The 14,825-nt window shown below is 40.9% G+C and overlaps 2 protein-coding genes across 3 annotated transcripts in view; both read right to left on the bottom strand.

Annotated features, from left to right (window-relative positions):
• Nucleotides 1–14,467, bottom strand: part of SATB1 (SATB homeobox 1) — a 93,016-nt gene extending 78,549 nt beyond the window's left edge. Inside the window, exon 1 of one of the 2 annotated variants that reach the window (XM_048302212.1) lies at nt 14,126–14,467. The gene's annotated coding sequence lies outside the window, so the exon portion shown is untranslated. The remainder of the gene's footprint in view (nt 1–14,125) is intronic. The other variant, XM_048302229.1, reaches the window with a different exon arrangement.
• LOC125334405 (bcl-2-binding component 3, isoforms 3/4-like) lies at nt 13,377–14,129 on the bottom strand. The gene has a single exon (XM_048321227.1). It carries the CDS (start codon nt 14,127–14,129, stop codon nt 13,377–13,379), a length of 753 nt encoding a protein of 250 aa, XP_048177184.1.
• Nucleotides 14,468–14,825: the final 358 nt, after the last annotated feature.

Genomic DNA, 14,825 nt, shown 5'->3' with positions numbered 1-14,825 from the left:
ACAGATAGACAACAATCAGATATCTCTTATCAATACCGAACTACTTGGAAATAATTCAAGATACAGATATCTGATTTTCATTTGACCTATTCCAATTTGCACTCAACTTTGATATTAAAATGTTCAGCTAGAATAAAGATATTTATAATAAAAACATATATAAAGAACAGAAGATGAATAGATATTGTCATGGATACATATGCAGGCAATCATTTAAACATGCGGCAATAGTAACATCACATTTTTCATAGCTTCTAGTCAACATACAGCAGGCAAATATATGCTTAATAAAGGTTATTAATCCTTAATAAAGTTGTTGCACTGTTTTTATGATATATAAATGCATTTTGCACTAGCTTATGTTGAAATAAGACAAATATTTTAAAAAGTTGGGCTGCATATTTTCAACCCCATGGTGAATTAACTCTCAAGCAGCAGTCTCAGTAGCTGCAAAGCAAAACAAATTCTCCAGTGTGGCATGCTGCCTCAGTGCCTCCTAAGGTCTCTATTCCAATATTTTCTTGTTCAAAATAAATTAGGAAATATGGGCCCAAATCTTGAGGCTTGGCTCTTGTGCAGTGCAAACAGAAATGACCTGGCAGCAGAGCAAAACCAGCATGGCTGTGTATTCTCTTTTATCAGATTTCTTTGGGGAGATCAGACTGATTGGCTTTTACTCATATGTACTTCTGACAATGCTGCAGCCCTTTGGGTAACCCGTAAGCACCAGCCCGTGCTGGAGGTGATGCAGAGCTGTGCAGCAGCAGAGGGACTGCTGGGAAACTCCCTTCGGTGGGGATTTGAATGCATTTCCCCCACTGCAAGGTGCGATGGGTGCACATCTATGGGTAATGGTAATTGCTGGACAGCAAGGCAATGACAGTACCATTCTGTGGCTTTCTGAAGGTAAACATCTGTGGCCGGAAGGTGGATGACTCCCCGGAGGTTTTGTGCCTACTAGCCACGTGGGTTAGACAGAAGTGTGGGTGAAGGGGAAGGATGCACCCTACAGTCTTTTCTCACCTGTGCAAACCTCCGCACAGTCACTGCTGTTGTGCCAATGCGGTCCTGCAGCTCTACACGTTTTGTACCTCTGACTGAAGTTGTTTTTCAGTCTCCTCAGACTAACTTTCCCTTCGCTTTGCCCTGAACAACAATAGTTGCCTGACACCGCTCAAATGCTTCAACCAACCTGACTGCGGCAATCTCAGTTTACATACGACCCAAGAATCCAGTGCACATCAATGTGAATCACAGCATTCTGTGACATCCCCCACGCTGAACTCAAAAGTTACATACCAACCTAGATTTTTTTGACTGCAACCTGCCCCAGCCTGGATAGGATGCCTGTCAAAAAGCAAAAGTGCTATGAAATGAAATTCATAGCACTGAAAGGCATCGCACACAAGCTGTCGTCCCCTCTCACATTTTGCATGAGCAATTTCTGCTCGTTTGTGTTCTCTCACACACCATGTCCTGAAACAGTTACGTAAAATGAATATTTAACTTACGATAGTCAGCTGTATTGAACTGCACTTAATTGGTTATTAAGTGAAGTAAATTATCCTTACCATATTCATCAGAGGTGAAAAACCTACATATATGGCTACATGTAGTGCATTCATTAGTTTATAGACCCCAAGCCCCCTGGGAAGTATCAGATATCTACACAGTGTCCCATGGTGCAGCATTTTGTAGTTGGATGTCTCAGCTAGCTTGCAGATATGTAAAATCATATACAAACAGACATCTCCCTATTGATTGCCTCTGTGACGAGGCTCGTTTACTCCTGCAAACATTATCTGCAATGTACTTCAATCACAGAATCTTTTTTTAAAATAGAGTTGAATAAGAATATGCAAAATATGATTTTGGATAAAACACGTTACTTTTAGTCAAACTACTGCACCATTTTGTGCAAGTCATTTCATAGCTGTATGTCTATTTTGACTAAGATGCTTGTGCAACTGAAGTAAATACATACTTTGCAGATGTGGCCCCAACAGTTATTTCAGTTCACCCCTTGGTGAGTCATGGAGAGGCAAAATGCTGGAAGAAAATTATGGAGTAAAATCCAACAAATCTGTTTGGCGTGATGTACTGAAGGGTGAACAAGAGCACTAATGAGAATAGCGAGTCTTTCACCCCCAGTTGCCACAAGAAATCTTAGCTTCTTAAAGTTGTAATAGAGAGGTGCCCACTTTCCCATAAAAGATCACAGCAATCAATAATAATGGTTAATCCCATAAATCTTACTCTGTAGTTGCACAGTCTCTTGCCTGCTATGTGGACAGAGTTCACTTTTTGCTATCTATAGTAGGACATCAACTCCCACAAACACTATATATATGCTATTTAATACAAGCCAGTATGTTTTATGACTGTGGATTTCAGAACCACTTCAAATAAAAAGCTTCGGCTTTAAAAAAAGCATTTTGAAGATCATATTCTCTTCCATCCTTAACACTAGACCAGGACCTTGATGAGTCATGCTCGTAATTTCCATGTGGCAACTACTTCCACAAAAAAGAACAAATAAAAAAAATGCAATAGAGCTTTATATAATAATATTTAATGCAATTAGGCAGCTGGAAGAAAGGAGGAAAGTTGGCATCCTAGGATCAGCCAAGTTTCCCATGTCATAAATGTATGTTCAGCAGGTCACTAATTTCACAGCTTTCTCCCCAGACATATAATTTTTAGGTCTTTCATGTGAAGATGTTTAATGTGGGACACTGAGAGATGAAAAAAGAGTGGTTCCTGTTAAAGCCCTCGTCATCACAGCACTAGATAACTCCTAGGCATGAGATGGGCATATAATTCTTACCTAAAAGAGTTGATAAGTGGTTATTTTGGGGATGTGTCTGAATAGAAGCTCTATTAATTTAACAGTATGTAAATGATGATCCCTAGACATATAAAGCCATAGTTCCTGTTATTTTTACTTGTTAAAAGGAAAGTTACCCCAAGTTATCTCCAAAGTGTTCTGCAATGTTGTTTGCAATTTTTTGACTGGTTCTGCTTTTTTCCATTTTGTGACTCATTTTCCCTCACTTCCAGCCATTGTGCTTCTATCCCAGTTAGTATGCTTTTAGGAATACAGAAATTTGATCTAATGATTCAGGTAAGGATGGATTTCACACAGCCCAAGCAAAGCTGTGCATTATGGTAGAAAGCATCTGAACCATTGCACTTGGCCCTGCAGAGGGTTATTCAAGTATTATTATCTGGAGCTTAGATGTTCCTGCTGCTGAGCTCAAACCACAGTGAGTTCTTGCATAGGAATTCTTCATCAACAGGAGAATCATCTCTGTCATTGACCTGATAGTACAAATAAAAATCTACTGACACAAACTGAAAACATGGAAGAGTTTTAAGTCGAAGGAAATGGTTAGAACTGATTGATGAATTGAACTATGTCTAACTTTCATTATGAAACACAAAACCACATGAAATGTCCTGTTTCCAGTTTCATTATTAACTCAGAACTCTGCCCAGGTTCTGCTACACTTTTGCTAAGGTTCAAAACCTTTTAAGTAAAACTGTGCATCTAATTACAGCCAAACTTGACAGGAGTCAATATTCATTGTACATAAAATACATGCAAAATGTGTGGTTTTGGTGTAAAACATTGAAAGCTGGTGGTTTTGGCCAAATTAGCATTTTCTTCTAAGGCTCCTTCCAATCTCAAACTCAGATGATTCCACAGTTACAAAGACAAAATGAATGAGATTTTCACAGTTCTTTTCAGGAGCAATTAGCTGTTAATATTCACAGCTCTTTTAAGGAACAAGATACCTGTTAATATTTCCAGGTGCTTAGTAAAAAAGATTTAACGTATGCAGTGCCACTAAGATAAAGGTCATTTATGTAAGTGTCAGAGTATGCTTAGTTTAATGCAAACAACACAAAGCAAATAACTTCAAAATGTTACTCCGCACCCCAAAAATGTTAAAAATACTTGTTCTGATTTAAAAAAAAAAAAAAAAAAAAAAAAAAAAAAAAAAAAAAAAAAAAAAAAAAAAGATAAAGTAACAAAAATGTATTCAAGTATTTGATGTATTTATTTGCTTGAAGCAACTATGTTTCTAGATTTCCTGCTAAGTGGCTGCAATGGAAACAAACTGAGACGGAGAGCAGCAGTTGGAAACTCACTAGAATATAGTATTTTTAGGGCAAAATTAGGTTAATATTTATGATAGTAATTTATACTCATGAAAGCACTTGAGGAAAATGCTTTAACAGGTGTGTAAAAGTTAGTTCCTGCGTTAAATACAAAAATTTGTGGGGAAAGGTCTCTCTCTTCTCTGTAATTTGCTTCTGGCAGATTATACTAAAAACTCCTTCCTGTATTAGATTTTTTCCTTCACAAATGTTGGTAAGATGCTCATGAGAAGTTTTGGAATATTATGCTCATGAAAGATGCAGTGAATTCTGTCAACTCATTTTTCCTTTATAGGTATACAGATGGAAAATCTCTCTGCACCGCATCTGCAAATGTGCCACTTCCAAAGTGGGTGGGGCCAGGTGAAGAAATGCTCCAAATTATTGCAGTCATAGAAAAATAATGTCCAAGTCAACTCACCCCCATATTTTTCAAACACGGGACACCTTCAAATACAAGAATCGCTCAATATGCTGCCATGAATGAACTATGCATAAACTCATCTCACATCTAAGCCCATGCTTAAAACTCTAATTTTAGATATTTTTGTGTAAAAAGAAAAAGAAAACATATTCAGCTCTTCATTTACTTAATACCAAGTGGTCATTGCTGTGGGAATATCACAAAGTGTTACTGTCTTTTTTGCTTGATTTGGTTCCGTAAAAATCTTTCCATGACCAAAAGAAGTATTGCACTCAGTCCATACTGAACTTTTTAACAAAAAGCAATAAAGCAATCTATTTCACTGTCAAATGATTGAAAGAAATTTAATTAATGCCTTTGGAGGGAACACCTATATAAGTATCACAATCACAAGAATGTGCGTATATGCATATATGAATACATATGCCCAGCTGCAGTCTACCCTGTTGCTTTAATGTCATAACACTATAGTCCATGAGCAGCTGAAGGCAAAAATGAACTCCTATAATTTAAAATATCATGCTGACACAATTTTAAGGTCAAATTACATTGTGTAGTTTATTAGAAGGTTAAATGCTGGCTTCATCACAGGACACTCCAGCCCTAGAAAAGGCAGGCAGTATAGAAATGCTCATAGACAAACAAATTAAAAATAGTAAGTTATAAACAGGGGAAAATAAGTTTATGCCACACCAACAAAACCAAAAAAAACCAAAAAACCCCAAACCCAAAAAACAGAAAACACAAAGACGCATGAAAAGCAGTATGCTATGTTAGATGTTTATCTATACATAAGAGACAGGTGTCACAAAAACAAAACAAAAAAATCACGAAGCTAAAGAGAAACTTTAACTCACCAGTTTCCATCTGTTATATCTGAATTCATGCATAATTGATTATCCATGACTGGTAAGTTCTTTTTTTTCACTAGCCTAACACAGTTTTCTAAACATTATGTGTTAAATCACCACCAAAGTAAAGGGTGTTTGAGAAACCGTAAGGGCAGAATAAAAATTTTTTAATGAAAAATAACATGTCAGTTAATAATAGAGCTGACCTATGTTTAAGAGAGAAATTTTAATCATGTGCATATTAAATATTAATAACCTATTCTGTTATTGTTATAATAAGGTTAAGTAAGCTTCTCCATGCTTAAGGAAAGAGAAAAAGTAGGAATATATAACAGTGAAAAAAAGTGCTGAGAAGCAGAGACATAAGGAAAATGTGTCAACAATAAACAAGAGGAAATGAGAAAGAAGGAAAAGATGAAGGTGGAAACTAATCTCTATGTGTCATTATGACTGCCAGAGTACTGGCAAAGCAGCAGCATCCTTTTATTTCAATTTTAATCATTTCTGAATTTTAATACCCTGCTCCTTTTGTAATTCTCCTGGCATTCCCTATATGCATCCATCCCAGCCAAAACACCAGTGTAAATTAAATGGCATGCAACCACACCACTGATGTAGTTCTCCCAGTAGAACCAATTGAGTGACCAAAAAGCAGAGAAGGTATGACTACTTTGCGCCCCCATAGACCACTGGCCAATTAAGAGACTTAATGTTCTTTAATTCCTTTAATTTTGAAAAGAAGGGCAGTGGTTAGGTAACCCAGCATTATAGAGCCATTAAAAAAAAATAAAGCAAGCCAGTAGTAATACAATAATCAGTGACCATCAGGGCCTGGAAAAATGAGTTTGCTCTCACTGGCACTAAGGAGCATCACATGATTATTTAATTACAGCTCTAATTTTTGTCTCGTGGATGGCAACATATCAACAATTAATAGGGCAAATAGAGGAGACTGCATTTTTAAAGAGACAGAACCTATATGAAATAGTGCTTGGTAATGCAATTTATCAGACAGTATAATGCTTCTTACGGCATATCTGTCATCCTGCCAAACATATAAAGAAATTCTACTGGTTCAATTCTCTTGCATGGTATCTATAAAATTCTTCTGGAATGCTTAGAAAACAATAACTACACCTATGAGTATCCTAATTGTCATTTTAAGCGGCAATGCAGAAGTCGGTTCCTTGTAGGGCTAGCAGCCCAAATAAAGTAGTGGAATCACAAGTTTCAAATACAAACATGCTACAAAATTGCCTTAAGAAGATTATAATGAATTTCATCAGGAATGGTGAAAATGATTATGGTATTCAGTGAGTCAGGTGAAGAAAAAAAGAAAAAGAAAGTCAATAAAATACAGTCAATGGGATAGAGATTGATTTTGTCTGATTGACTTTACTGTGAGATTTTCTTACAAAGCACGCTGAAACTAGGGGCTCAAAACCTATATCGTACAGTTCCTGCACAGAACTCCTAGATAAGAAATGAAAAACAAGACCCGAAAGAAGATGTATGATACATATTATCGATTGAAAAGCTCTGCTTTAAAACTGTTGGATGCGGTTTCCCTTGTGCCTCATCCTGCAAAGACGGCAGTGCGGAACCTAGGAACTGTGGGAAGTTCAGTATGTTGAGAAGCACTTTTCACAATAGGGGAATCTGGAAGTGTATCAAGAGAAAAACTAATTTTATGCACCTTTTTGCAAATGTACTCACTTTTCCACAGCGATGGGTGGACCAAGCTATGTACCCCATGAATTTATATTATTCAGTGTAAATTTCAGACAATAGTCAATATCTGACATAGCAAAAGCAAGCTCCAAATTTCCTCTCAGCAATAAGCTGTACCTGTAAAAAACCTACCAAACTACTCTTAGAAGCTTTTTAAAATCTTACTTCTCCATATAAAAATTAAACCTGCTTTTTCATTTGATATTCTAAAATCTACCCTTTGAACAAGCAAAGAAACGCTGAGTTTGCGCTTTTGCACAGAAAAAAAACCTACTGCTAAACAGCAGGTCAAATATTATTGCAAAAAGTGTGACTTGAGAAGCAGTACTATTACAATAAATGCTCCATTCCTCCCCAAAATTGTGTCAAATTAAGTTGTTTTCATTGAAGTCATGAACATTCTGGATTGAAGATCTTAATCTATAATCTTAAAAAGAAAGCTGGCAAGCAAGAGCTTGTATGTAAAAGTAAATATCATTCTTTTTATGCACTGGTTACTATACAGATAACATGTCTCACAAAGACTGTAATTAAATGTCTAGTGCAGAAGTAACACCAAAAAGCATACAGTATTATTACATTACAATGAATCCTTAGAAGCTAGAACTGTCATTTTTAAGTTTTAAGATGCCTTTAATTATTCTTGAGACTCTTTTCATTTATCAAGGAAGCCCACCTATGATGAAAAGCGCTAATGATTTAAAATCTTTCTAATACTGCTTTCCACAAAATTATTAATTTCATCTTTGATTATAAACATTTTAAAACTCAGTCTGCAATTTCTCTCCATTTTTTGCATTTGGTCTTTCTGAGAGCTTGCGTGCATGCATGCTCTCTCCCACTCTCTTTCCCTCCTCTCTTTTCTGTCTTTTATTTAATGTAATAGAAGTAGGAACATGGGGTGTGTATGAAATTTAGAACTTTCTTTCTTTTCATTGAAAATGTTTTTAATTACCTGGCTATTATGACCAGACACACATTCTAAGTGCAGTTACTGAAAAGGAAATACCTTTCTCATACCTTTGCATGTGGGTTTGAGTTCAGAGCAGCAATTCTTGGCACTTGTGCTGAAAATGTTTTCCACTCTAGGACTGATTTACAAATATAAAGAATTACTTAATCCTTCAGTGTTCTATGAAACACGTATATTACTAATTTTGTAGCTGGGTAAATAAACCAGGAGCATATTAAGGCCACATTTATAAAAGAATAGTGTGCTGCAGCTTCCTTTTCTTTCATATGAAGTTGTGTGCTGAGCATTTTCAAAATCAGGGTTACAGCATTAAGGATGGCAAACATGGCATGGACAGTTATTAACCCAAAATCACACATTTTTTTCAGGGCTGAAACCAGAACCAGGAGTCCAGACACCAGAAAAGAGTACGAGACAGTCCCCCAAGTATATGTGATCTGAGCGCATCACCACTTTGTCTAGTGAACAGCAAGTGTAATGACCCACAAACGATTGCTGCTGGCCAAATAAATCCTGTCAGAGCAGGATCCTGGGAAGATGAGATGCACTTGAGGTTTAAAGCACCTCCCTCATCTCCTCAGGTCATATCATGTCATAATGTGCCACGGGAAAGAGATAAAGCAGATAGTGGCTGGAAGTTATGTAAGGCCAACACAGCTGACAGACGTGGCCCATCCTGATGTTCTGCACCCAGGTGCAGCTGGGGTGACTGAGGCCCATCTGCAGGCCAGCAGACTCCTCTGCCTCTCTTCTAACCCGCAGTTCACAACAGCGAAGCACAAGGTGGCGAGAGCTAACTCTTGTGAACCTACAGCTGTGCAGAGGTGTCCCCAGCCATGCTTTACAACAGCTCAGAGACAGCAGCTAGCCTACACTCTGCTGAGAGCAGGTCCTACAGTCCCAATCCCAGCATACACAAATGCACAGGGTCTCACAGGGAAATCAATCTCCAAAGCGACTGCTGTGTGTTGGTATTCTAAATAAATAGCTACAAGGTGGACCTTGGCACAAATACTAAGTGTTAATTTGCCCCTCAGCCTGTCTGAACACCTAATGTTGATCTTCTACAAGAACAGTGAAAACTAAGCTCTGCAGTGACACAGCAGTGTGCATGGGAGCAAAGTCAGGCTCAGCAAGTTTAAAAGGAAATATTTAGAATTCAGACGGTGCCTGAGGTATGTTACTACACTCTACTACTGTACTCTACTATTACTATGCCATTCCTAGTACACTGCACCAGATAAAACAGATTAAGAGTAGATTACAACTGGTACAGGGCACAAGGACCAGATCAGAACATATGTACAAGATCAGTGCTGGCAAGTCTCCTTAAAATTAATCTCTATCAAGACTTACACCTACTGAGAGCAATGCCGTGCGGAAACCATTAGAAAGTTGACATTTGCAAAGCTATAGAATGGATACCCATTAAGAAATGAAGTGTTGGTGATAATTGTGGTAAGCTCAGATGCCACAGGATGGCAAATATTCGAAAACACCAGCATTTCTGAAGAGAACATCAGACTATATCCTGTTGGAAGTAACAGTTACAAGTTGTGGTCTGGGCTGTTGAGAGTTCATGATACCACAGCCAAGGGAACTGACCAACAAGCCAACTTAGTGTTAAGTATAATACTTTCAGAAGCTGAGGAAGAAATGAACCTCTCAGGTAAAGGTTATTAATGGAAGCCTTCAACAGAGAATTTAGAGAAGCTTTTTGCGAACTGTGGGTTATTCTGACTGTTGTTATCTTCAGTTCAAATACTGGCTACTTGGACTCATTAGTCCAAGATTGAAAGTACCATCAACAGGGCTTTCTGACATGGACTTTATAAAGTTGCAAAATTTCCGTATAACAGGCAGTAAGAACTGTAAGTTACTCTTTAACCGTCAAACTGTTTTACTTCTTGCTTTTTTTCTTTTTTTTTTTTTTTTTTAGAATCAGTAGCAACTTTGTGACAACTAAAGTTTAAAAAATGCACTTGATTGCATAGTGACAGATTTGCAGAACATTTTTCATCACACACACATATGTGCTTTCAGTTATTAATAAAATGCTTCTGCCCTTAATCTGCCATTGCCTGAATATACAATTTCAGTGTCTTGGATAGACAAATACTGTTAAGGAATTCTGTTTTCCCTGTTTGAGATGCAATTCAATTACACCAAGTTAAACTGAATACTATGTCTTTAAAACTGGCTTCGGCATGCCACAGAAAGGAATACCGAATCACTTTTCTATTAAGTTTCACTTAGAGTGGAATGATAAAAAAACTTTCTTCTCTTCCTAACCTCCCCTTCCTTTTTCCCTTGTTTTAAACAAGGAAGAGCCAGCTGCCCTGGGTAACACCACAGGTAGATATTAAAATGGAGACAGCCATTATTTAGTGGCGACAGGAATATAAATACAGGCACTAACCTATAAACTAGTGTTTACTTCAGGAAAGTAAGCCATATTTTTTCCTCTGATTGCCGTGCTGTCAGTTTAATGCAGCGTAAATAAACAGTAGGTGCATGATAGCTTTAAGTAGAAAGTGTTCATTCCACAAGAGGAGCAGATTACTGAAGCCTGATGCCTATAACGGCAAAAACAGAACTTCCATTTTACCTGGCTAAGAGACTTGTGGCTTTTCTATCAAATTAATTTGTCAGAATTCTATGAAAAATATTATGTACTCAAAGAACTTTACCAAAAACATTCATTTTTGCAGCCCTCAACTCGAGCCATTTGAAAAAACAAAAGCCAATCACTCCTCTGTAATTTCATCATCCCATCGCTCTAAATGAAAGCTTTATATAATCAACCTAATATAACAGAAAATAAAATGATATATAGAATTGCCTATACTTTGAGTTATTTTGTTCTTATAAATATATTCCCTGACTGAAAGTAAAAAAATTCCCCTTTGGAAAAAGCAATGATGTCTGAGAAGATTGTATATACACTCTACATCTATTAACATAAATTATAAGAAAGTAAAATGTTCCAGATGTGTTTAAACTGTTGTAGAAGGAAAGTTTGTGGCTTCACTGGATATATATTAAATATATCTAGAGAGAGCAATGGCAGTTATATACAAGAAGGCAATAAAATGCTTCACTAGAGTCTATGTTAAAATACCATAGTTCCTAGAAATATGACTAAAACATTTCAGAAGTCATATTTCCTCCAGTTTTAATTCAGAAATCTACTTTAATGTATTTTCCTATATATTACAAAGTATTTTATTAATAAAGTAATCTCCTTAATTTTTTTTTTTTTTCAAATACAGCTGGATACCTAAAGAATTACTACAAATTCCTCTGACAATACTTAGATTTAAAAAAATAGATGAAATTAAAAAGGTGACAATACTTTGAAAAAATCAAGTAGTTGATATATTTTAAAGATTTGGTGGAGGTTTTTTTGTTTGGTTTTTTGGTTTTTTTTAAGAAGAACACCAGACTTCAATGATTATCTTCTAAAAGGCAGTTGCATACATGTAAACCCTTCTCTATCCCAAACCTGTAACATGGGAGAAACCTCTCTAAAGAGGTTTTAGTGCTGCAGGGGTGGATGTGCCCATGTCCCCAGCAGAGCTGAACGTGGTGCTTGGTGCCTGTGGGATGCTGGCAGGGGTGCAGGCAGGGCTGGCGCTGCCTGCCCTGCCTTGGGAAGCACAGCCACAGAGGGCAGGTGCTCATCCGCTGACCTGCTGGGCCTACGCTGCAAACCAGAGAGGTGCCCTGCTCGCGTACAAGCTGGGGCTGGCGTGGCAGCCTCTCTCAGCTTCTGATACTGCCAAAGCACTGTGTCCCATCAGTGAGTTACAGATTGACTCTGCTTCACACTGCTTTCTCGGGAGCACAACAGCAGGTTAGGATTCATGAGTCGCTAAAATAGCAAGAGAAGGGAAACTGCGAGAGTTACTTTGCTATTTAAAGTATCAAGAACAAAGAGTATAAAAAGGAAATGGCCAGTTTTTCAAAATTCATGCACAAAAAGCATTTCATTTAAATATTTTTTGTTCCAGTAAACTATTTTGCATACAAAGGACTTATTTATTACATATTTGAACTTGTGGGAAAAAGGGAAGGAATGCACTGATTCCTGAAATAACTCTACAGCCTTTTTGGAGGCTTCGCTCTTCTGTGCTCTTGTTGTACTCTGAACAGTTTTATTACAGGGACAGAGGAATTCCTTGGAGTCAGTTGTTTCTTTTCCACTAGCTGTACTGAAGAGTGGGCATACATAGCATACTAGCCAAGGATTTTAATTTCTCTTCTATTGCCTTATTATGTGTGTACCCTATCTGTTCTGATGCATGCTTATATGTGAACACGTTGCATTTTCTGTCTGCTCATTTTTTTACCTACTCTATGTTATTTCACATTTCCTTGCAAAACCATTGCTTTGATTTGAAAAGCAAGGTAATACCAATAACAATCTCAAATAGAAAGTGAATTAGAAAATGAGTGTATGTATAAACATATTAAAGAGCATATAGGAGTACGGGACTGGAAAGAACACTCTCAAATTCTACAAATAGCGCTGAAGAGTAATTAGAAGATAGAAATTGCAAAGAACATCCTATATTCATGTCTATACACTCTACGCTTACAGTTTCAAGTTGTTTTTGAATAGTGCGCCTGATTTGACACATTTCTATCTGGTGATTGTGTTAAATGCTTGAAGAGATAGTGAAATATCCAAGCATTCCTTGTGCTAACTACAGCTGAAATTTTACACTTATTGTAACCTTTTCTAACAATGTGAGAAAAACAGAGTAAATATATTAAATTTGTTTCACAACAGATGCTTAGGTTGTTAATATTTAAGATGCCTATTCATGCTATTCCTGTCTGCACATTTGTCAAAAATGTAAGCTTGAATGCTAATGTTTGCCAGCAGACTACAGCAGACAAATATATGAATGCACTGTACCAAAATAATACAAAGTAGAAATAAGGGGCCGCTGCTAACTCCCACCCAAGCAGCACGGACCAGAATGAAAGGGCACCTCCAGATCACACGCCCTGGAGTCTCTGCATCTGAATTTGTGAATTTTCGCAGAAGCGCTGCGCTCATTTGTACGGACTAAAACCAGCGGAGAGCTTTCCTCAGTTTAAACTCATTCCAGCTCAGGAGCTGGTGCAAAGTGTTTCAGAAAACTTAGATTTTAGTGAAGTTTCTCCCGCAGTCAGAGAAAGCTGGAGACTGGCAGAGGAAAACTCCGGGTCGGGCAGGTGCCTGTCAGGAGCGCTCCCCCCGACAGCCGGCGGAGACGGCGACAAAGGGGCGAGGGTTTAGCAAAACCTCGGGTGGCGGGTTCGGAGACGGAGCGGAAAAACCAAAAAATAAAATCCTGGAGCACAGAGACGAGTTCCTGGCACTACTCCCTGTGACAGCGGCAGCGCCGGGTCGTGCCGCGGGCGGGCGGGGGGGACGTGCCACCCACCGCCACGGGCGCGCCCCCGGCTGGGCCAGCCATCGCCGCTCGGCCGCCCGCGCAACCCCCGCGCCCCGCGGAAGCGCCACCCCGAGACCCCCCCCTCCCTGCCCGCGACCCCCCGGGCCCGCCGCCTCGCCCCGCGCCGTCGGGGGCGCCGCCGCCCCGCGCCCGCCGCTGCCGGGAGGCGCGCGGGGCTGGGTAAGAACTTTGCCAAACTTCTGGGTTTTTTCCCTCTGCCCCCACCCCCACCTCCCCCCACTACCCCCGTGCCGGTGGCGGGTGAGGCGGCAGCGGGCAGGGGAGCGGACCGGAGCGGGGCCGGCGACCGGCAGCGGCGCGGCGGCAGGTGTGAGCCCGTGCCGGCCGGGAGGCTCCGGCAGCGGCAGCGCCAAGCGCGGCCACCCGCCCTGCGCCTCCCTCCCGCCCGCCCTCCCGGGCCGGCACAGCCGGCCTCGGTAAATCGCCGCGGCGGGTGCCCCCGGCACGGCCCCGTCCCCCCCCGTCCCCCACGTCCCCGAGGAGCGACGCCGAAGGAGCGGGACCGACTCACTCATGGGAGCGCGGCGGGCGAGGCCGGCGACACCTCCGGCTTCCGAGGCGCCGGCGAAGTTAATTGCACTGAAGTTCAAGTTGTCTTTTCACCCATCAGGAGTGGGCGTTTAAAGGAAGGAGAGCGAGGAGGAGGAGGGGGAGGGGGGGAGAGTCTCTCTCGCTCGCTCGCTCTCGCACACACACACAGGCACACGCATGCACGCACGCACATACACACACACACACGCACACGCACCCGCCCGCTCGACTCCGCTCCCGAGCTGCCTCAGCAAGGAGGAGCCCGGACGGAAAACACCAGGGCAGCAAGGTACCGGCGTGGGGCAACCCTGCCTCTGCCTGCGTGTGTCTGTGCGGGTGTGCCTGCGTGTGTGTGTGTATATGTGTGTGAGTGTGTGCGTGTGCCCCCGCTCCCCCGCCCGCTGCCTCGCACGGCTCCTCCGGGCGGGGAGGTGCGCGCTGCCCCCGGGGAGGGGGCGGCGGTGCCGTCGGGGCAGCGCGGCCGCTGGAGGCCGGTCCGACTGGGGCCGGGGGACTCCGAGCCCTGCGCCGCCCGCTCGGCTCCGCGCCCGCTGCCTCCTGCCTGCACGGCGGCGGTGGGAGGGGGGGGAGAACCGAGCGGCGGCTGGAGCGCAGCGGTGGCGTGTGTCTGTGTGTGTGTGCGCGGCGGCTCCTTCCCTCCAGCGGCTCCCGGCCACGCG

This window comes from Corvus hawaiiensis, chromosome 1, assembly GCF_020740725.1.
Source record: "Corvus hawaiiensis isolate bCorHaw1 chromosome 1, bCorHaw1.pri.cur, whole genome shotgun sequence".
Classification (NCBI taxonomy): Eukaryota; Metazoa; Chordata; class Aves; order Passeriformes; family Corvidae; genus Corvus; species Corvus hawaiiensis.
This window is presented reverse-complemented; position numbering and strand designations above follow the sequence as displayed.

What these genes read in the sequence shown, in the direction of transcription:
- LOC125334405 (XM_048321227.1), bottom strand. Translation starts at nt 14,129, where the DNA reads ATGAGTGAGTCGGTCCCGCTCCTTCGGCGTCGCTCCTCGGGGACGTGG.